Here is a 23,497-nt window from a genome sequence, read left to right as displayed (position 1 = left end):
TATGGCCCAGTCAAAGGAACAAACCAATAGTTCAAATGAGATACAGGAGCTGAGACAACTAATGCTGAATATACGAACAGAAATGGAAAACCTCTTCAAAAATGAAATCGATAAATTGAGGGAGGACATGAAGAAGACATGGGCTGAACATAAAGAAGAAATAGAAAAACTGAAAAAACAAATCACAGAACTTATGGAAGTGAAGGACAAAGTAGAAAAGATGGAAAAAACAATGGATACCTACAATGATAGATTCAAAGAGACAGAAGATAGAATTAGTGATTTGGAGGATGGATGGAACATCTGAATTCCAAAAACAAACAGAAACTATCGGGAAAAGAATGGAAAAATTTGAACAAGGTATCAGGGAACTCAAGGACAATATGAAGCGCACAAATATACATGTTGTGGGTGTCCCAGAAGGAGAAGAGAAGGGAAAAGGAGGAGAAAAACTAATGGAAGAAATTATCACTGAAAATTTCCCAACTCTTATGAAAGACCTAAAAGTACAGATCCAAGAAGTGTAGTGCACCGCAAAGAGATTAGACCCAAATAGGCGTTCTCCAAGACACTTACTAGTTAGAATGTCAGAGGTCAGAGAGAAAGAGAGGATCTTGAAAGCAGTAAGAGAAAAACAATCCATCACATACAAGGGAAACCCAATAAGACTATGTGTAGATTTCTCAGCAGAAACCATGGAGGCTAGAAGACAGTGGGATGATATACTTAAATTACTAAAAGAGAAAAACTGCCAACCAAGACTCCTATATCCAGCAAAATTGTCCTTCAAAAATGAGGGAGAAATTAAAACATTCTCAGACAAAAAGTCACTGAGAGAATTTGTGACCAAGAGACCAGCTCTGCAAGAAATACTAAAGGGAGCACTAGAGTCAGAAACGAAAAGACAGAAGAGAGAGGTATGGAGAAGAGTGTAGAAAGAAGGAAAGTCAGATATGATATAGATAATACAAAAGGCAAAATGGTAGAGGAAAATATTATCCAAACAGTAATAACACTAAAAGTTAATGGACTGAATTCCCCAATCAAAAGACATAGACTGGCAGAATGGATTAAAAAACAGGATCCTTCCATATGCTGTCTACAGGAAACACATCTTAGACCCAAAGATAAACATAGGTTGAAAGTGAAAGGTTGGACAAAGATATTTCATGCAAATAAAAACGAGAAAAGAGCAGGAGTGGCTATACTAATATCCAACAAATTAGACTTCAAATGTAAAACAGTTAAAAGAGACAAAGAAGGACACTATATACTAATAAAAGGAACAATTAAACAAGAAGACATAACAATCATAAATATTGATGCACCGAACCAGAATGCCCCAAAATACGTGAGGAATACACTGCAAACACTGAAATGGGAAATAGACACAAATACCATAATAGTTGGAGACTTCAATTCCCCACTTTCATCAATGGACAGAACATCTAGACAGAGGATCAATAAAGAAAGAGAATCTGAATATTACTATAAATCAGCTAGACTTAACAGACATTTATAGGACATTACATCCCACAACAGCAGGATACACCTTTTTCTCAAGTGCTCATGGATCATTCTCAAAGATAGACCATATGCTGGGTCACAAAGCAAGTCTTAACAAATTTAAAAAGATTGAAATCATACACAACACTTTCTCGGATCATAAAGGAATGAAGTTGGAAATCAATAATAGGCGGAGTGCCAGAAAATTCACAAATACGTGGAGGCTCAACAACACACTCTTAAACAATGAGTGGGTCAAAGAAGAAATTGCAAGAGAAATTAGTAAATACCTCGAGGCGAATGAACATGAAAACACAACATATCAAAACTTATGGGATGCAGCAAAGGCAGTGCTAAGAGGGAAATTTATTGCCCTAAATGCCTATATCAGAAAAGAAGAAAAGGCAAAAATGCAGGAATTAACTGTTCACTTGGAAGAACTAGAGAAAGAACAGCAAACTAATCCCAAAGCAAGCAAAAGGAAAGAAATAACAAAGATTAGAGCAGAAATAAATGAAATTGATAACATGAAAACAATAGAGAAAATCAATAAGACCAAAAGTTGGTTCTATGAGAAAATCAATAAGATTGATGGGCCCTTAGCAAGATTGACAAAAAGAAGAAGAGAGAGGATGCAAATAAGTAAGATCAGAAATGGAAGAGGAGACATAACTACTGACCTCACAGAAATAAAGGAGGTAATAACGGGATACTATGAACAACTTTACGCTAATAAATACAACAATTTAGAGGAAATGGACGGGTTCCTGGAAAGACATGAACAACCAGCTTTGACTCAAGAAGAAATAGATGACCTCAACAAACCAATCACAAGTAAAGAAATTGAATTAGTCATTCAAAAGCTTCCTAAAAAGAAAAGTCCAGGACCAGATGACTTCACATGTGAATTCTATGAAACATTCCAGAAAGAATTAGTACCAACTCTCCTCACACTCTTCAAAAATATCGAAGTGGAGGGAAAACTACCTAATTCATTCTATGAAGCCAACATCACCCTCATATCAAAACCAGGCAAAGATATTACAAAAAAAGAAAACTACAGACCAATCTCTCTAATGAATATAGATGCAAAAATCCTCAATAAAATTCTAGCAAATCATATCCAACAACACATTAAAAGAATTATACATCATGACCAAGTAGGATTCATCCCAGGTATGCAAGGATGTTTCAACATAAGAAAATCAATTAATGTAATACACCATATCAACAAATCAAAGCAGAAAAAATCACATGATCATCTCAGTTGATGCAGAGAAGGCATTTGACAAGATTCACCATCCTTTCCTGTTGAAAACACTTCAAAGGATAGGAATACAAGGGAACTTCCTTAAAATGATAGAGGGAATATATGAAAAACCCACAGCTAATATCATCCTCAATGGGGAAAAATTGAAAACTTTCCCCCTAAGATCAGGAACAAGACAAGGATGTCCACTATCACCACTACTATTCAACATTGTGTTGGAGGTTCTAGCCAGAGCAATTAGACAAGAAAAAGAAATACAAGGCATCAAAATTGGAAAGGAAGAAGTAAAACTATCACTGTTTGCAGACGATATGATACCATACGTCGAAAACCCGGAAAAATCCACAACAAAACTACTAGAGCTAATAAATGAGTACAGCAAAGTAGCAGGTTACAAGATCAACATTCAAAAATCTGTAGCTTTTCTATACACTAGTAATGAACAAGCTGAGGGGGAAATCAAGAAATGAATCCCATTTACAATTGCAACTAAAAGAATAAAATACCTAGGAATAAATTTAACTAAAGAGACAGAAAACCTATATAAAGAAAACTACAAAAAACTGTTAAAAGAAATCACAGAAGACCTAAATAGATGGAAGGGCATACCGTGTTCATGGATTGGAAGACTAAATATAGTTAAGATGTCAATCCTACCTAAATTGATTTACAGATTCAATGCAATACCAATCAAAATCCCAACAACTTATTTTTCAGAAATAGAAAAACCAGTAAGCAAATTTATCTGGAAGGGCAGGGTGCCCCGAATTGCTAAAAACATCTTGAGGAAAAAAAAAACGAAGCTGGAGGTCTTACACTACCTGACTTTAAGGCATATTATGAAGCCACAGTGGTCAAAACAGCATGGTATTGGCATAAAGATAGATATATCGACCAATGGAATCGAATAGAGTGCTCAGATATAGACCCTCTCATCTATGGACATCTGATCTTTGATAAGGCAGTCAAGCCAACTCACCTGGGACAGAGCAGTCTCTTCAATAAATGGTGCCTAGAGAACTGGATATCCATATGCAAAAGAATGAAAGAAGACCCATGTCTCACACCCTATACAAAAGTTAACTCAAAATGGATCAAAGATCTAAACATTAGGTCTAAGACCATAAAACAGTTAGAGGAAAATGTTGGGAGATATTTTATGAATCTTACAACTGGAGGCAGTTTTATGGACCTTAAACCTAAAGCAAGAACACTGAAGAAGGAAATAAATAAATGGGAACTCCTCAAAATTAAACACTTTTGTGCATCAAAGAACTTCATCAAGAAAGTAGAAAGACAGCCTATACAATGGGAGACAATATTTGGAAATGATATATCAGATAAAGGTCTAGTATCCAGAATTTATAAAGAGATTGTTCAACTCAACAATAAAAAGACAGCCAACCCAATTACAAAATGGGAAAAAGACTTGAACAGACACCTCTCAGAAGAGGAAATACAAATGGCCAAAAGGCACATGAAGAGATGCTCAATGTCCCTGGCCATTAGAGAAATGCAAATCAAAACCACAATGAGATATCATCTCACACCCACCAGAATGGCCATTATCAACAAAACAGAAAATGACAAGTGCTGGAGAGGATGCGGAGAAAGAGGCACACTTTTCCACTGTTGGTCGGAATGTCAAATGGTGCAACCACTGTGGAAGGCAGTTTGGCGGTTCCTCAAAAAGCTGAATATAGAATTGCCATACGACCCAGCAATACCATTGCTGGGAATCTACTCAAAGGACTTAAGGGCAAAGACACAAACGGACATTTGCACACCAATGTTTATAGCAGCGTTATTTACAATTGCAAAGAGATGGAAACAGCCGAAATCTCCATCAACAGAAGAGTGGCTAAACAAACTGTGGTATATACATACGATGGAATACTATGCAGTTTTAAGACAGGATAAACTTATGAAGCATGTAATAACATGGATGGACCTAGAGAACATTATGCTGAGTGAGTCTAGCCAAAAACTAAAGGAGAAATACTGTATGGTCCCACTGATGTGAACAGACATTCGAGAATAAATTTGGAGTATGTCATTGGTAACAGAGTCCAGCAGGAGGTAGAAACAGGGTAAGATAATGGGCAATTGGAGTTGAAGGGATACAGATGGTGTAACAGGACTAGATAAAAAAACTCAAAAATGGACAGCACAATAATACCTAATTGTAAAGTAATCATGTTAAAACACTGAATGAAGCTGCATCTGAGCTATAGGTTTTTGTTTTGTTTTGTTTTGTTTTGTTTTGATTTTACTATTATTACTTTTATTTTTTTCTCTATATTAACATTCTATATCTTTTTCGGTTATGTTGCTAGTTCTTCTAAACCGATGCAAAGGTACTAAGAAATGATGATCATGCATCTATGTGATGATGTTAATAATTACTGATTGCATATGTAGAATGGTATGATTTCTAAATGTTGGGTTAATTTCTTTTTTTCCGTTAATTAAAAAAAAAAAAAAAAGAGAGAAAGGGTAATTGGAGCTGAAGGGATACAGACTGTACAACGGGACTGGATATAAAAACTCAGAAATGGACAGCACAATACTACCCAATTGTAATGTAATTATGTTAAAACACTGAATGAAGCTGCATGTGAGGTATAGGTTTTTGTTTTTTTTTTCTCTTTCTATTATTGTTTTAATTCTTATTCTGTTGTCTTTTTATTTCTTTTTCTAAATCGATGCAAATGTACTAAGAAATGATGAATATGCAACTATGTGATGTTATTAAGAATTACTGATTGTACATGTAGAATGGAATGATTTCTAATTGTTTTGTTAATTCTTTTTTTAATTAATAAAAATAATAATAATAATAAAAAAAGAAAGTAGAAAGACAGCCTACACAATGGGAGACAATATTTGGAAATGACATATCAGATAAAGGTCTAGTATCCAGAATTTATAAAGAGATTGTTCAACTCAACCACAAAAAGACAGCAAACCCAATAACAAAATGGACAAAAGACTTGAACAGACACCTATCAGAAGAGGAAATACAAATGGCCAAAAGGCACATGAAGAGATGCTCAATGTCCCTGGCCATTAGAGAAATGCAAATCAAAACCACAATGAGATGTCATCTCACACCCACCAGAATGGCCACTATCAACAAAACAGAAAATGACAAGTGCTGGAGAGGATGCGGAGAAAGAGGCACACTTATCCACTGTTGGTGGGAATGTCAAATGGTTCAACCACTGTGGAAGGCAGTTTGGCGGTTCCTCAAAAAGCTGAATATAGAATTGCCGTACGACCCAGCAATACCATTGCTGGGCATCTCCTCAAAGGACTTAAGGGCAAAGACACAAACGGACATTTGCACACCAATGTTTATAGCAGCGTTATTTACAATTGCAAAGAGATGGAAACAGCCAAAATCTCCATCAACAGAAGAGTGGCTAAACAAACTGTGGTATATACATACAATGGAATACTATGCAGCTTTAAGACAGGATAAACTTATGAAGCATGTAATAACATGGATGGACCTAGAGAACATTATGCTGAGTGAGTCTAGCCAAAAACTAAAGGACAAATACTGTATGGTCCCACTGATGTGAACGGACATTCGAGAATAAACTTGGAATATGTCATTGGTAACAGAGTCCAGCAGGAGGTAGAAACAGGGTAAGATAATGGGCAATTGGAGCTGAAGGGATACAGACTGTGCAACAGACCTAGATACAAAAACTCAAAAATGGACAGCACAATAATACCTAATTGTAAAGTAATCATGTTAAAACACTGAATGAAGCTGCATCCGAGCTATAGGTTTTTGTTTTGTTTTGTTTTGTTTTTACTATTATTACTTTTATTTTTTCTCTATATTAATATTCTATATCTTTTTCGGTTATGTTGCTAGTTCTTCTAAACCAATGCAAATGTACTAAGAAACGATGATCATGCATATATGTGATGATGTTAAGAATTACTGATTGCATATGTAGAATGGTATGATTTCTAAATGTTGGGTTAATTTCTTTTTTTCCGTTAATTAAATAAAAAAGAGAGAGAGAAGGGGTAATTGGAGCTGAAGGGATACAGACTGTGCAACAGGACTGGATATAAAAACTCAGAAATGGACTGCACAATACTACCTAATTGTAATGCAATTATGTTAAAACATTGAATGAAGCTGCATGTGAGGTATAGGTTTTTTTTTCCCTCTATTATCGTTTTATATCTTATTCTGTTGTCTTTTTATTTCTTTTTCTAAATCGATGCAAATGTACTACGAAATGATGAATATGCAACTATGTGATGATATTAAGAATTACTGATTGTACATGTAGAATGGAATGATTTCTAAATGTTTTGTTAATTTTTTTTAATTAATAAAAAAATATATATAGCCCATGATATGCAATAAGTAGGTTTTCTCATAAACCTTTTCATTATTAACTCTGTATAAGTGTCATATTTTTTTTTACTTACATTTGAAGTGCTAATCGGTGAAGTACATGTCTCTAAACCACCCCTTTCAGTCATATTCACCTTCTGTATGGGACTGTTCCTCATTAACCCCCTAATGTTCTACCCCCAGCTCTATCCATTCCCATACTTTTAAGTTCAATCTCATTAACTAGTCTGTACATACTAGGTAACTGTTCCTCTTTCGCTAGCCCTTGTCTATTTCTAGGTTCCCTAATTTTTGCTTGACTCTGAGTTTACATTTTCAAGGGGGTTCATATTAGTGAAATCGTCCTGTATCTATTCTTATGTGTCTGGCTTATTTTACTTAACATTATGTCCTCAAGATTCATCCATGTTGTTATTTGCTTCAGTACATCATTTCTTCTTACTGCTTCATACTATTCCATCGTACATATACTTCACATTTCGTTTATCCACTAGTTTGTTGATGGACACTTGAGTTGTTTCCATCTTTTGGCAATTATGAAAATCACTACTGTTAACATCAGTGTGCAAATGTCTGTTCGTGACACTGCTTTCAGATCTTCTGGGTATATACTGAGTAGTGGTATTGCTGCGTCATAGGGTGAACCTTCAACTGTCTTCTACACCATTGTATATTCTCACTAGGTATGCATAAGTGTTCCAATTTCTCCACGTTCTCTCCAACATTTGTAGTTTCCTGTTTGTTTAATTGCAACCATTCTTATAGTTGTGAGGTGATATCTCATTGTCGTCTTTATTTGCATTTCCCTTATAGTTAATAAAGATGAACATCTTTTCATGTGCTTTTTAGCCATTGTATTTCCTCTTTGGAAAAATGTATATGTCTATGCATATATTTTGCCCATTTTATAATTAGGTTGTTAGTTCTCTTGTTCAGTTGTATACTTTCTTTATATATACTGACTATCAAACCTTATCAGATATATAAAAATATTTTTTCCCATTGAGTTGGCTGCCTCTTCACCTTTTTGACAAAGTTCTTTGAGACACAGAAGCTTTTGAATTTGAGGAGTTCCCATTTATTTTTTTTTCTTTCACTGCTTGTGCTTTGAGTGTAAGATCTAAGAAGCTATCTCCTATTACTCAGTCTCAAAATATATTTTCCTATATTTTCTTCTAGAAGTTTTATGGTACTGGCTCTTATATTTAGATCTTTGATCCACTTAGAGTTAATTTTTGTATAGGGTGTGAGGTCAGGATCCTTTCTCATTCCTTTAGCTATGAATATTCACTTCTCCCAGCCTCATTAATCAAAAAGACTTTTCTGTCCCAAATCAGTGGATTTGGGGGCCTTATCAAGGTTCGGTTGACCATAAATCTGGGGGTCTATTTATGAACTCTCAGTTTGATTCCATTGATCAATATGTCTTTCTTTGTGCCAGTACCATGCTGTTTTGACCACAGTGGCTTTATAAGAAGCTTTCAAATCAGGAAGTGGAAGTTCTCTCACTTCATTCTTCTTTTACTATTCAGGGCCCCTTTCCTTCCAAATAAATTTGAGAACTAGCTTTCCCAAGTCTTTAAAGTGGATTTTGGAATTTTGGTTGATATTGCATTGAATCTGTAGTTCACTTTGGATAAAATTGATATCTTGAGATATTTTACCTTCCTGTCCATGAACACAGTTTTCTTCCTCCTATTTACATATTCTTTGATTTCTTTTAGTAATGTTTTGTAGTTTTCTATGTACATGTCTTTTACATCCCTGATTGTGTTTATTCCTAGATATTTGATTCTTTTAGTTGCTATTGTGAATAGTATTTTTTTCTTGTCTCCTCAGTTAGGTCATTACGTGTGTATAAATACATTACTGATTTTTGCACATTAATCTTGTATCCTGCCACTCTGCTGAATTTGATTATGAGCTAAGGAAGCTTTGTCATAGATTTCACAGGATTTTCCAAGTATAGAGGATCATGTCATCTGCATATAATAAGTTTTACTTCTTTTTTACTTCTTCCTTTCCTATGTGAATTGTGAATGCCTTTTATATCTTTTTCTTGCCTGATTGCTCTAGCTAGAACTTCTAGCACAATGTGGAATAGTGGTGACAGTGAGCATCCTTTTCTTATTCCCGATCTCAGGGGAAAGTCTTTCAATGCATTGAGTATTATACTGATCTTAGGTTTTTGATATAATGCCCTTTATCATATTGAGGAAATCTTCCTTCAATTCCTACCTTTTGAAGTGTTTTTATCAGAAAAGGACATTGAATTTTGTCAAATACTTTTTCAGCATCAATTGAGACGATTATGTGATTTTTCACTTTTGATTTGTTAATATGTTGTATTACACTGAATGATTTTCTAGTGCTGAGCTACCCTTGCATGCCTGGAATAAACTCTCCTTGGTCATGGTGTATGATTAATTCTTTTAATGTGACATTGGATTTGATTCGCAAGTATTTTGTTGAGAATTTTTGCATCAATTTTCATTAGGAAGATTGGCCTATAGTTTTCTTTTCTTGTAGCATCTTTATTTGGCTTTGGTATCAGAGTGATGTTAGCGTCATAAAAGGAGTTAGTGTTCCTTTTTCCACAATTTTTCTGAAGAGTTTGAGTAGGAATGGTTTCTTTTTAGAATGTTTGGTATAATTTCCCTGTGAAGCTATCTCGCCCTTGGCTTTTCTTTGTAGGAAGATTTTGATGACTGATGAAATCTCTTTACTTGTTATTTGTTTGATGAGGTCTTCTTTCTCTTCTCGAGTCAGTGTAGGTTGTTTGTGTATTTCTAGAAATTTGTCCATTTCATCTAAATTGTCTAGTTTGTTGGCATATAGTTGCTTATAATATCCTCTTACAATTTGTTTTTTTATTTCTTCAGAGTCTGTGGTAATGTCCCCTCTCATTTCTGATTTTGTTTATTTGCATCCTCTCTCTTTTTTTCTTTGTCATCCTTGCCTAGTGTTCCATTGTTTTTATTGATTTTTCTCAAAAAACAAGCTTTTAGTTTTGTTGATTCTTTCTCATTTTGTTCTCCAGTTCGTTTATTTTTACTTTAGTAAAAATTATTATTTCTCTTCTTCTATTTGCTCTGTGCTTAGTTTACTCTTCTTTCTCTTTTCCTCCAGATAAGCAGGTAAGTCCTTGATTTTTGCTCTTCCTTCTTTCTTAATATAGGCATTTAGAGCAAGAGATTTCCCTCTTAGCACTGCCTTTGCCGCATCCCATAAGTTCTGATATGTTGTATTCTCATTTTCACTCATCTCCAGATATTTACTGATTTTTATAGCAGTTTCTTCTTTGAGCCACTGATTGTTTGAGTGTGTTTTTTGATCTCCATATATTTGTGAGAGTTCTGGTTTTTTGGTAGTAATTGATTGTTGGCTTCATTATATTGTGATCAGGGAAAGTGTTTAGAGTAATTTCAATCTTTTTAAATTTATGAAGACCTGTTTTGTGCCTCAGCATATGATTTGTCCTGGAGAACGTTCCATGAGCACTAGAGAAGACTGTATGTCTTAGTGTTTTTGGGTGCAATGATATGTATGTCTGTCAAATCTAGTTCATTTATCACATTGGTTAGGTTCTCTGTTTTGTTACTGACCCTCTGTTTACTTGTACTGTCTATAGAAGAGAGTGGTGTGTTGAAGTCTGCCACTATTATTGTTCAAACATCTGTTGCTTCCTTCGGTTTTGCCAGTATTTGCCTCATGTACTTTGGCGCTCCTTGATTGAATACATAAACATTCATTATTGTTGTTTCTTCTTGGTTAATTGTCCCTTTGTTTTAATACATAGTGTGCTTCCTTGTCTCTTACCACATCTTGGCATTTAAAGTCCATTTTATTTGATACTTGTATGGCTACTCATGCTGTCTTTTACTCGCAGCTTGCGTAGAATCTATTTTTCCATCCTTAGATGAGTCTCTTGTAAACAGCATAGATGGGTCATGTTTTTCAGTCCATTCTGCCAATCTATATCTTTTAATTGGTGAGTTTAGGCCATTAACATTCAAAGTTATTACTGTAAAGGCAGTTCTTGAATCTGCCATCTTATTCTTTCATTTTTGTTTGTCAGATCTATATATTTTTTACCTCTCTTTTTTTCCTTTAAGTTATCCTTACTAATACTCTTCATTTCTGTGCCTTCTTCCAGAGTCCTCTCTCCTGTCTTTTTTTTTTTTCAGCCAACAGAACCTCCCTTTAGTATTTCTTGTAGGGTTGGTCTCTTGTTAACAAATTCTGTCAGCATTTGTTTGTCTGTGAACATTTTGATCTTTCCCTTATATTTGAAGGATAACTTTGCTAATAAAGAATTATTAGCTGGAAATTTTTCTCTTTCAGAATCTTAAATATATCATACTACTGCCTTCTCACCTCCATGGTGCCTGTTGAGTATGTGACTTCCCTTGTATGTGTTGAATTGCTTTTCTCTTGCTGCTTTCAGGACTTTCTGCTTTTCTTCAACATTTGACAGTCTGATTAGTAAGTGCTTTGGGGTGGGTCTATTTGGATTTATTCTATTTGGAATTCATTGGGCTTATTTGATTTGCATGTTTATGTCTTTTATAAAAGTTGGGAAGTTTTCTCCAATTATATCCTCCAATAATCTTCCTAGCCCTTTTCTCTTCTCTTCTTCTGGGACACCAGTGATTCTTACATTTGTGTGCTTCATGTCATCCATCCCTGAGGTCCAATTCAAATGTTTTCATCTTTTTTGCCATTTGTTCTTTTGTACATTTGAATTCAGTTGTCCTGTCCTCTAGTTTACTTAGTCTTTCTTCTGCCTCTTCAAATCTGTTGTGTGTCCGTAGTATATTTTTAATTTGATCTACAGTATCCTTCATTTCCATTAGATCTGCTATATTTCTGTTTACTCTTTCAAAATCTTCTTTATGCTCTTCTAGTTTATTATTGATATTCTTTATATCTTTAGCTATCCCATTGAACTCATTTAGGAGATTCATACAGACATCTTTGGTTAGCTCCATATTCTGTGTCTCCTCTGGTGTTTTAATTTGGTCATTTGGCTGGGCCATATTTTCTTACATTTTCATGTGCTTTGTGATTTTCTTCTGGCTTTGAGGCATTTATTATCTCAATAAAATTATTTTATAAGTTGATTTCCCTCCCTCATCTAAGATTTTGTAATTTCTTAGGTTTGTGTTGAAGGCTTCCTTTTGCATTTGTTCGGTAATTCCTCGCCAAACCAAGGCTGGGACCGGAGGTACAACTCTAATAGGAGATCTGTTAAAAGCTAGGGAGAAAGGTAGTCTGCCAGATTATGCTTTCCACATATTCCCAGAACATAGCGCACTTGGGCCACCTCTTCCTCTCAGGCCCACCTTTCCCTGACTAAATCAGTGGGCTGGACTAGAACCCAACCAGGTGAAAAGCTAGTCAAAACCACAGGTCTCCCTGCACACTGAAAGCCACGAACCCCAGGACTGAAGAGAGGGCAGTGTTGCACCTTGGCGGAGAATCTTCTTGTGGGCAGATGGGTCTGGTGGTCCCTGGGCTCCCACATAGAATGACCTTGGGCTGTGGGACTGAATATTTCGAATACTTCTGCCCACAACCAAGCCTGGGAATGCCTGGTGGTATAGCATGGCTTGCTTCCACGTCCCTGCCTCTCCACCTGTGCACGCTATGAGCACTTTGGGCCCCCATGGCAAAAGATTAAAAGCAGCAGGACTCAGCTCTGTCTCTTTCGCTGGCCAATTTTCATATCACATCAGCTCTGTATCCTCCAGTCTCAGCCAAAAACAGGTGACCACAGCATAAGCACTGTGCCCTGGCAGCAAGGTCATTGTGCTTAGGTATACTAAGTCTGAATTCCCCATGAACCCAGAGCTGAGAAAGAAAATCTCTCAAGTGATAATGGTGTTGGGAGTACAGGAGCGTGGCATTCCTTTGGCTCCCACTCCAGCCTGCCCGTTGCAGTCTACTCCAGGTGTGGTAAACTCACCCCCTCCTCTGAATTCTAATTTCCCCACTTTTTCATCCAGATCCTTCCTATATAATGTAGAAGTCCCCCTCTTGTCACTCATACCCTGAAACTGTTGTCTTGGTCATTTTTCTCTCACTTTTCTCTCCAGTTCTGGAAAGAAGCTTTATTAGCCTCTTGCAGACAAACTTGCACATTTCCCTTGGATCATCCCTGGTAGCTGTAGTCCCCCATCCCTGCCCCTTCCCCGACCCCTAACAGTTGCAACATGGCAAGAGTTCCAGAATTCTAAAGGATATTTTAACAGCTTTATTGCAGTGAAATTTTGAATGGAAATATCTTCTGTACCTTCATAATGTTTAAAAGGTGAAAGAAAAGGGAAATTGAAAAGCAGCACTTCTGTTGCAAAAATAATTTTTAGTTTGGCTTAGAGAGTTTTCTAAACAAAGGAACACAAACATTACATTATTTGAATTTATATAGTAATTACATTAGAATTTCCATGTATGATGGCACCAAAGAAGACAAACCAGAAATGCTTAATTTGTAGCAAAAACCTAATTTCACTCTCAAAAGAAAGTATTTCAGTCCCTGCAAAAACAGAAAAACTTGTTCAAAAAGATTTGAACTTGAAAATGTTAAAGGAAAATATTTAATGTTAACTTTAAACTATCTCCTGACCATTCCTCTCTACAGTTCGTTTTTTCAGTAGTTGGAGTGTTTTGCACAGAAATTTATTTAGGAGTCACAATGGCCCTTTGATATACTTTGTTTTTTAAAGATTGTGCTTTAAAACATAGGTAAAGTTACATTTATTTTATCACTGTTTTATGTGGCTTGGCATGGTTTTTTTTCCCTACAAAAATAATATTTATTATTGTGGCATCAAGGACAAGACCAGCTCTCCTTCAGGAAAAGACCCAGTCTCAAGTCCAGCCCCCTCTATTTCTTTCTGAGGCAGGGATGAGTAGGGCTTTTAATCTTTCATATTGCAAACATGTTGAATGGAAGACAGGAGGCTCTTGGTCCATTCCACTTTGTTAAGGTTCATTCTGCTCCTGGAAATTAGTTTGTCACTGATGCCACTGTCCCACCCCTGCTATAAACCTGCACCACCTCCTCCAACCTCCAGTACTTCTCTTGGTGCCAAGGATAGCCTTACTCAGCACGATCATCCACAAGGCCTAGGTTTCCCTCAGGAACTTGTTCACAGCTCACTTTGTGATCGCCTAATGTGCTCAGGGAGAGCTGGCTCTCTGGGACTTTCTATGAATCCTGTCTTTCCTGGGTCACCAAGCTGTGAAGGCAAATTTGTAGCAACCTTAGTTTTTCCTGTTCACACATTCTGAGAGCATCTTTTAGCTCAGACACTTCCTTGGAGAGATTGTCATACATATTTATGGTTGCATTAGAATCTGATTTTATAAATTCAAGTTCTTCTTCTGATTCAAAAATGTTTTTTAACTCCAAGTTTAGTTTTAGAGAACTCTTGCAACTCCATTGCCATCTGTTTTTCATGACCTTGCCATCCTTTGCTCTCACTAAACAAGAGAACTCCAAGGAAGAAAAGGACTCCCCACATAATACACCACCAGAAGAGTAGGTTGAGGTTAGTCCCCAGTCAAAGGTCTTCAGACCAGGGGAAAAGCAGCCCCTCAGCACAGCAAGTCATCAAGAAAACTAAACTCTGAACAGCTCTGGGTACTACTAGGTCCTCAACACTGGCCCATAGACCAAGAAAGTTTCCTAGTCCACCCTGTCCACAGTCAGCAACCTTGATCTTTGCCATGAAGTTAAGGCTGAGTGTATAGTCTAGTGGTGGTACAGGTAACATGGACAGCTTTGTGGATGTGTTGTAAGAAAGGCTGGGTTCCAGGGGACTCAGAGGGCAAGTGCTTGGTTGTTTTTGGCTGCATAGAAAATTGAGAGTATTGGGTGGGGCTGGATGCTATTCCAGAAGCCTGGAATTCAGGGGATTCTGCATTTGGGTTCCATGCTGACCTTTGTTAAATGCAGCTGGGGAAACTGAGGGCTGTGATGGGAGGTCTGTAGTCAGGAGGAAGTTCAGATGGTGTCAAATGTGGGCTCATGACCTCAAGTGGATCAGACGAGACTTGAAGATGGAGTCTTGTGATGAGGGGTCTGTAGGCAGCTGAGGTTCCAGGTAGTGTCACGTGTGTATCAGCAGCTGTTGGTGGGTCAGTGAGGACTTGAAGACCGAAGCCTGTGAAAAGAGGTCCATAGGCAGGATGGGGTTCAGGGGGCTTGGAATGCAGGTCGGTGGCCACTGGTGGATCAGCGTTGACCCTAATCTGGCTCACTATGACAGGGGATCCACTGGCAGAAGAAGGAGGTCCAGCGGGTGTTGAATGCAGGCCTGAGGCTACCAGTGGATAAATAGGGACTTGATGATTGACATCTTGGATAGGGTGTCTACAGGAAGGAGGAGACCCAAGTGCAGCCTAATGCAGGTCTGCTCTGCCAGTGTATTACTGGGAGCTTAAAGTTGGACTATTGCAGTAGGGGTTTTGCAGATAGAAAAGGGTCTAATGGCTGTTGTGTGCAGATCTGTGGTTGATATAGGATCAGTAGGGGCTTGAAGATTCATAGGTGGGAAGGCGGTTCCAAAGGCAGGAGTTGGTTCAGTAGATGTCGATTGTGGGTTGGCAGCTGCTGGTGGATCTGTGGAAACATGAAATCAGATGGTTGGGACTGAGATTCTGCAGATGGGAAGGTGTCCAGATGATGTTCAGTGTGGGTCCATAGCTGTTGGTGACTTGGGGCTTGAAGATAGGGATGGTTGGGATAGGAATTCTGCAGGCAGGAGGTGGTCCAGAGTATATCGAGTGGATCAGTGGGGACTCAACAACAGACGGTTGTGACAGGTGGGAAGATGCCCAGATGACGTTGAGTGTGGGTCCATGGCTGCTGGTGGATCTTCACTCAAGAAAGACTGATGTTATCTGGAACTCCTGTCAGCTGCAAAGGCATGTGGCTGGCATCTACTAGCTTTCTCTCCTGGCTTCTCAGTTCGTAAGGATTCACCACGGGTGTTTTCCTTCTGCATCTCCAAAGGTCTCTCTGGCATGGTTTTTTAATAATACTTTTAAAAAAATAAAATATCTACCATTATTTTGCTTTTGTTTAACAATCACTGTAGCAACTGCTCACTGTGTTTTTACGTGAGGTAGGTGAGGCCAAGAGTGCTGATAAATGAGCTTTTCCAGTAACTGAGAAAATGTCCCCTCCATATCATTATAGGGGAAGTTCATCACATCTGCTCATTACAGTGATGTCGTGGATGAGCGTTCAATTGTCAAGCTCTGCGGTTATCCCTTATGTCAGAAAAAGCTGGGAATTGTAAGTAAACTAATCCTTTTTGTGAAAAATACTGTTTTATTTTTACATTTAATGAAGTACTTTGTGGAAATATCAAGTAATGAAACTTAAGGTCATAATTTAATGACAAGAGTTGGTTAAAGATATGAGATGTAACTAACTTAATCTTTTTTTTTTGGTAAATTATTTTATTTTTTATCTAAGAAAACAAACAATACACTTAGAACCACCAAAAATGGATATCTTAGCGTAACCGTAGCCATATTTAAATAAAATATCTATATAATATAAACCTGTGTTTGCGCAGTAAGTTTCATAAACCAATTTAAAATTAAGGTAACAAGAAAAAAATCTAAAAATTAGATAGCAAAGTTCTTAAATTCTAAGTATTAAACACTAACTTAGATACCATTTGATCAGCTGTCAAAACTGTGAATTCTCAGAATATCAAGTAGAAAGTTCTTACAGATATCTGCATTGCTATAGAAATGACATATGTTACTAAATATTTTCCTGATTTCAGGAAATTAACATATGACAGTCTTAACCACCTAAAATGCATATCTTAGTGATAACTTAGATCTTGTAACATAAAGTTAATGTTTATTATTTGAATTCTTTTGTAAGCTGTAATTTCTTTTCTTTAGGTACCAAAGCAAAAATATAAAATTTCTACCAAAACCAATAAAGTATATGATATTACTGAGAGAAAGGTAAGTTTAAAGGGTGTTTTCAATATGGCAATTAATTTTTAATATTATACTAAATAGAATTCAAAAAATAATTTTTTTAGATCTTACCTATAAATTTAATTTTACCTTAGTAAAATTTTGTTTTTATTTGTAAGTGTTTCAGTCAAGGGCTTAATAATTCTTTGGCTACCCTATCCAATATTATCAACAGCCTCTTCCAACATGAAAAAGGTAGATTGGATGTAGCCCCAGTACCCCTAAAGAGTGAAAGATCAAAGGTGATGGTGGAGTTATACAGAGAAGGTAGGGTTTAACAAATGAGTATGAGTGCTGAATCATTATATTGATATTTCTTTAAGTTTCCAGTATCTTAGAGCAGCTAGAAGTAAAAACCTAAAATTGTGGAATTGTAACCCATACCAAACTCTGAAATCTGTTGTGCAACTGATTGTTTGATGTGCTTTGAAATTTATTGCTTTTTTTGTTTATGTTATTTTTCATACATACACAAAAAAAGTCGGTTGTGATGATAAATGCACAGCTGTATAATGACGTTGTGAACCATTGATTGTACACATTGGATGATTACATGGCATGTGAATATATTAACATATATCAATAAAAAATAAGTAATTAAAGAAAAATGATACAGAGAAACCTCAGTCTTCAAGCACTATTCCTGTGATAGGTCAGACAATGATTTTAATAGAAATACTGTTTTCGGGTTTACCTCAACACTGTATTTTTTGCTTGCTTTTGATAAATTTACTTAGGCCCTGCCTATCTGAACATTAATATTCTAGCATTTCCTAAATGTTATACAATTTGTTTCCCAGTATTTGCAACTCAAAGAAGTATTTGGTTATCAAAATAAAGTTCTTATGAAAATGAAGCGAGTCTAACCACACTAATGCAGAATGTTAATAGTAGACGGAATTGTGTGGGATATGTGTGGAAACACTGTACTTTCTGCATGATTTTTCTGTAAACCTGCAGCTGGTCTAAAAAATAAACAAATAGATAAATAAGAAATTTTAAAATGAAAAAAATACCTGTTTACCTAATCTTTTAAGAAATATTTACCATTTTAAAATTGGAAATATATGTTGGCACGGTCTTAACAAGTAGATCATGGAACAGAAGAGAAGGCTACAAACAGACTCACCATATATGTATATATAGATATGGATACCTTATATAAAGGACTACAGTGGTATTGCAAATCAGTGGAGAAATAATAGATTTTGCAATAAATAGCCTAGGTACAGTTATTGATATGGAGAAATTGAAATTGACCTCTGCCTCAGGCAGGCCACATACAAAGATTGATTTTAAGTAGATTAAAAACCTAAATTAAAAGGCAAACTTTCAAAGATAATAGAGGAGAGAATAAGAAAAAAATAATAATAAAATAAAAAAGGTAATGGGGAGAATATTTTTATAAACCTTGAGGACATGATTACTTAACAGAGAAAATGATAGGCTATAGGGGAAAACTGATAAATTTACCTATATTAAAATTTAAAAAATTTTTAATGTCACATTCCCAAAAAAGATAAGCCACTGAACTGAAGTTTTATTTCTCACATATAAGTGACTATAGATTAGTATATCCAGAATATATAATCTATAGGGAAAAGACAAAAAACCTAATAGAAAAATGGTCAAAATACTTGAATAGGTTTTTTACAGCAGGAACTTGAATGGCTGGTGAGCATGTAAAGGCATTCAACCTCATCTGCAAATCGGGGAAATAGCAAATAAAAACACATTGAGTGCAAAGAGAGAAAAAAAAACCCAAATTGAGTGATATTTTTATGGTCCCCCAGATTAGCAAAATTATAAAAATCTTCAGAATATTGTCATTTCTTTTTTTACTACTGGTAGAGGGGACCACTTGGTACAACCTTTTTTGAGAAATATTTTGGCATTGTGTAGTAAAGTTTAATTCGCACAAACTTTATATTCTTTTTGTGTTTTTTTGCATAGGCAGGCTCTGGGAATTGAACCTGGGTCTTCAGCACAGCAGGCGAGAATTCTGCCACTGAGCCACTTGTTATACCGCCCAATACTCTGTATGCTTTAGTGTATACCCTAGAGAAATTCTTGCCCGTGTGCACGAGTATATATGTATTAAGAATGTTCAAAATAGCATTATAATAGTAGCCAAGAAAAATTGGAAGCAACTCAGTTTTTCATAAAGTAGTATGCTTTAATGGAATGTAACAGCAAAAAATGATTAATTCATTTTTATGAAAGAATCACAAAACCATACTGAACAAAAGAAGACAAGAGTACATAGTATTCCACTTAGATGTAGTTTTAAAATAGGCAAAACTGAGTGGTACATTTTATGGGGCTATATATATACGTGGTAAAATGAAAGAAAAGCATGAGAATGATTAATACAAACTTTAGGATATTGGTTACCTTTTGGGAATGTAATGGGTGATGCATAGGAGAGGACACACACGCCCTTATTTCTTACCAGTAGGTGGTAGATTCATGAGTTTTTGTTTCATTCTTAAACTATATATTTATGTTTTATATTCTCTTCTGTACATGAGTTATATTTCACAATAAGAAAAAATAATTTGCTAATTTTATAAATGTTCTTTTTAGTCTTTTTGCAGCAATTTTTGCTATAAAGCATCTAAATTTTTTGAATCACAAATTCCCAGAACTCCAGTATGGGTTCGAGAAGAAGAAAGGTAATTTAAGTCATTAGATATACATTTATTCATATATTCTAATAATTTATTTCTGCTTTTTTGAGACATGTATAGAGTAGGTCTGGTTTTCTCTAGCATGTTACCAATGTACACAGTTTAATTATGGGAAAATAGTTACATTTTAAGCATAACTATTAAGGATTTTGCATTTAAAATAGAAGTTCTGCAAATCTTATTTCATCTATTTGCTATTTGTCATTTTATCTTTTCTTTTTTTTTTCACATGGGCAGGCACCGGGAAATGAACCCAGGTCCTCTGGCATGGCAGGCAAGCATTCTTGCCTGCTGAGCCACCATGGCCCACCCTGCCATTTTATCTTTGATCACAAAATTTGAACTTTATCTCTGACTTCCTGCTGTGCCAATTTTATTTATGAATCTTGTTAATCTAATAATCTTGTAGTAAGAATATTAATTTTTTTTAGAAGATAGTGGATCTTGGGATCCAAACCAACTCATTTTGTTATTAAAAATAGAAGACATATGCTAAGGTAAAAAAAAAAAATCAGCTATTTAAGTAATTTAAGCTTTGTTAAAATCAGTGCAACATTTTATTACTTTAAAGAGAGCCAATTGAAAAGGTCATGTTTTTGCAAAAAAAATCACGAGTAGTAGCGAAGTTTGCCTTTTGGGAAATGTTTAAATTTTGCAACATTTTCCTATAAGCTGAATTCAAGAGAAATTTATTATTGAATGAGAATGATAATATTACATAAGTAACAAAAATTATGGCTATGGTAATTAAGCTGTAGTGTCTAGGGATTTTAAATAAAAGATTAAATTAATGAGATATTTCCCTAATAATTCATGTTTGATAGAGGGGATTATCACAACGCAAGGTACTGTTATTTGTAGTAAGGTAGTGCGGATATATGGGAAATAAATTTAGTGACAAAAATATAATGAGATGCACATTACTAAATATAAAGAGAGGCCTCAGAAACTTTAACAGAACCTTAAATAAAATCTTATCTGATGCATGAGGTTATATGACATACTATTAGTAATTCTACTGTATCATAAACTAATTACAAGCACCTTTGCCTACCAAGCCAATCCTGTGTGATTTAGAATAAGTAAAATTTGGGTGATTGGATTAAAAATGGCAAAGACTAAGTTGTTCATTTCTTTACCAGCCTTTCTGACTTTTCTGTTTGGAGGATAAAAAATTGTCGCATTGGCTAGGATGACTGGGAAGTTAAGAGCACTGTTTTTATTTATCACTCTCTTTTTTTTTCCTCCATTCTCAATGTTTCTTTTGCCAGAACTGCCCATCACTTTACCCTTTCAACAGCAACATTGTTACATTCCTCACTGTTCAGATCAGTGTTCCCTTAAGTTATCCTTAACTTTGCTTCTGAAGATATCTTCTCTGCTTAATTTTAGCCTACTGTGCTATCCTCATATCTGCTTTAAAATTATTTACTAAACCACCTTTAATGCCATCTATTTTCTTCCAGTATAGTTATTTAATACTTCCTTTTGCTTTAAAGAATTCTTCCCTCTCATCTTTCCTAAAATCTCAGCATCCTATGTTTTGAATGCCATTTCCCCCTCAAACATGAAGCCCTGTCACTTTATATTTTTGGTTCTTGAAATTCTACCATATCTGTGAGCCTTACTGCCTTAATAAAAAAGAAAGATGAAAATAGCCTTGATTTCCCTACTTTAAACTAAACAATTTAATTAACAAAGTTTTTTGTTAATTTATAACAAGTAATAAAACAGTATCACACACATAAAACCCGAACAGAGTTTAAAAATCTTTATATTTCATTAAGGTGGGAAAACAAATAAACATGGATGAAACAAATTCACACTGATTCTAGTGGATTCTGTAGCAAGGATAGGACATTTCATAATGAGAAATTGAAAGCAAAACTGAGAAAACAAACTCAAAGGAGTGGGCTGGGGTGTTGGAAGGACAGAAGGGAAACATTAGCTCACTTTAAGTAAAGCGTGTGTTTTGAGAAAGAAATAGAAGATAATCATAGGTAGGTGTATTGGTTTGCTAATGCTGCTGGAATGCAAAATGCCAAAAATGGAATGGCTTTTATAAAGGGAATTTATTAAATTACAAGTTTACGGTTCTAAAGCCATAAACATGTTCAAACTAAGGCATCTAGAGAAAGATGCCTTGAATTGAGAAAGGCCAATATTTGTCACATGGGGAGGCATATGGCTGGCATTTGCTGGTCCTTGTTCCCTGGTCCCTTGCTTCCAGCTTGTGATTCCAGTGGTTTCTTCTCTAAGCATCTGTGGGTTCTGGCTTGCGTAGCATCTCATGGGAAAGCACATGGCAAAGTCTGCTGGGCTCTGCCACTCCCAACATCCATGTCTAGGCATCTGCTCTCTCTGTTGGCATTCGAAACATCTTTCAAATGTCTGCATCTCCCCGTTGGCTGTGTTTCCTGTCTAGCTTCTGTCGACTCTCTCAGTGCCTAGTGTCTCCTGGGGCTTCTGTATTTCCAAACGTCTGTGTCTGTGTCTGCATCTTCATCTGAGGTTTCTCCAAATATTTCTCCTCTTAAAGGACTCCAGTAAACTAATCAAGACCCACCTTGAATGGGCGGAGTCACATCTCCATCTAATCAAAAGGTCACTCCCACAGTTGGGTTGTCTCATATCCATGGAAACAATCCAGTCAAAGGGTTTCCACCCTACCATATTGAATCAGGATTAAAAGAAGCATGGCTGCCCCCAGAAGATTGGAATAGGAAAAAAAGGACACAGCTTTTCTGGAATATATAATACCTTCAAACCAGCATAGTAGGTTACAGGGAGCCAGACTAAGTTTGGTATGTCCTCAAGTACTGGGGAGCCAGCATATATTTTTTGAGCAAAATTTAAGCTGGTCTTGGGGTACAAGATGAGTTTTAAAAGAATCATAATTAAAAAGTTGAGAGTATCCTTACAAACAATTTTGTCCAATCTCTTACTAAACAAGCTTAGAAAATTAAGTGTGTTGCTTAAGCTAATGTTATATTCTGAACTAAACCATGATTCTGTCAGTCTTATTTCACTTGAATTGAAGGAACCAGAGTGATCTATAAATATGCATTTGTGCCATTACATATACTATAACTATAGCTCTTGTTTATTATATATAATATTTGTCAATTTCTAACTATATCAGTATGCATCGGTGCTAGTTTAATTTCTAATTTAGGGGCACTGTTATAATGAGTCCACTAGAGGTCACTGGTTTTTCACAGAGAATGTTTGATTTTTAACATGTGCTAATGATCAGAATTCTAGAATTCCATATTCTTTTAGCTGTAGCACATTTAAGCTCTACAGAAATGTGATATTTTTAAGAAAATCTGTTGATATATAGTATAGGTTACAACATTCAGAACAAATTTTCCTTTAAAGGAGGAAAAATAGTTTTTTTACATGGCAGCATTTCATATATAATGTACAGGTAGTTTGATTACCTTAAAGAGGGTCATCATAAGAAATAATAAATTGTATTTTATTTTAAAATAAAAATAAATTTGAAAATCCATTATCAGAATGAGAAATCTTACTGCAATGGCTTTCAAGCTTTTGACCATTGTAATAAATGCATTTTACATTATGATCCAATATATATATAAAATACAACTGGAACCAAATGTTTTC

General features: G+C 35.7%; 1 protein-coding gene across 7 annotated transcripts in view; it reads left to right on the top strand.

The window, feature by feature from the left end:
- Nucleotides 1-23,497, top strand: part of RPAP2 (RNA polymerase II associated protein 2) — a 206,149-nt gene that overhangs the window by 59,924 nt on the left and 122,728 nt on the right. For all 7 annotated transcript variants that reach the window (XM_077120272.1, XM_077120271.1, XM_077120275.1 and 4 more), the window contains 3 exons: nucleotides 16,372-16,470; nucleotides 17,097-17,162; nucleotides 19,764-19,852. In XM_077120272.1, coding sequence (XP_076976387.1) covers nucleotides 16,372-16,470; nucleotides 17,097-17,162; nucleotides 19,764-19,852 — 254 coding nt within the window. The remainder of the gene's footprint in view (nucleotides 1-16,371; nucleotides 16,471-17,096; nucleotides 17,163-19,763; nucleotides 19,853-23,497) is intronic.

The sequence above is a fragment of the Tamandua tetradactyla genome, chromosome 11 (genome assembly GCF_023851605.1).
Source record: "Tamandua tetradactyla isolate mTamTet1 chromosome 11, mTamTet1.pri, whole genome shotgun sequence".
Taxonomy (NCBI): Eukaryota; Metazoa; Chordata; class Mammalia; order Pilosa; family Myrmecophagidae; genus Tamandua; species Tamandua tetradactyla.
This window is presented reverse-complemented; position numbering and strand designations above follow the sequence as displayed.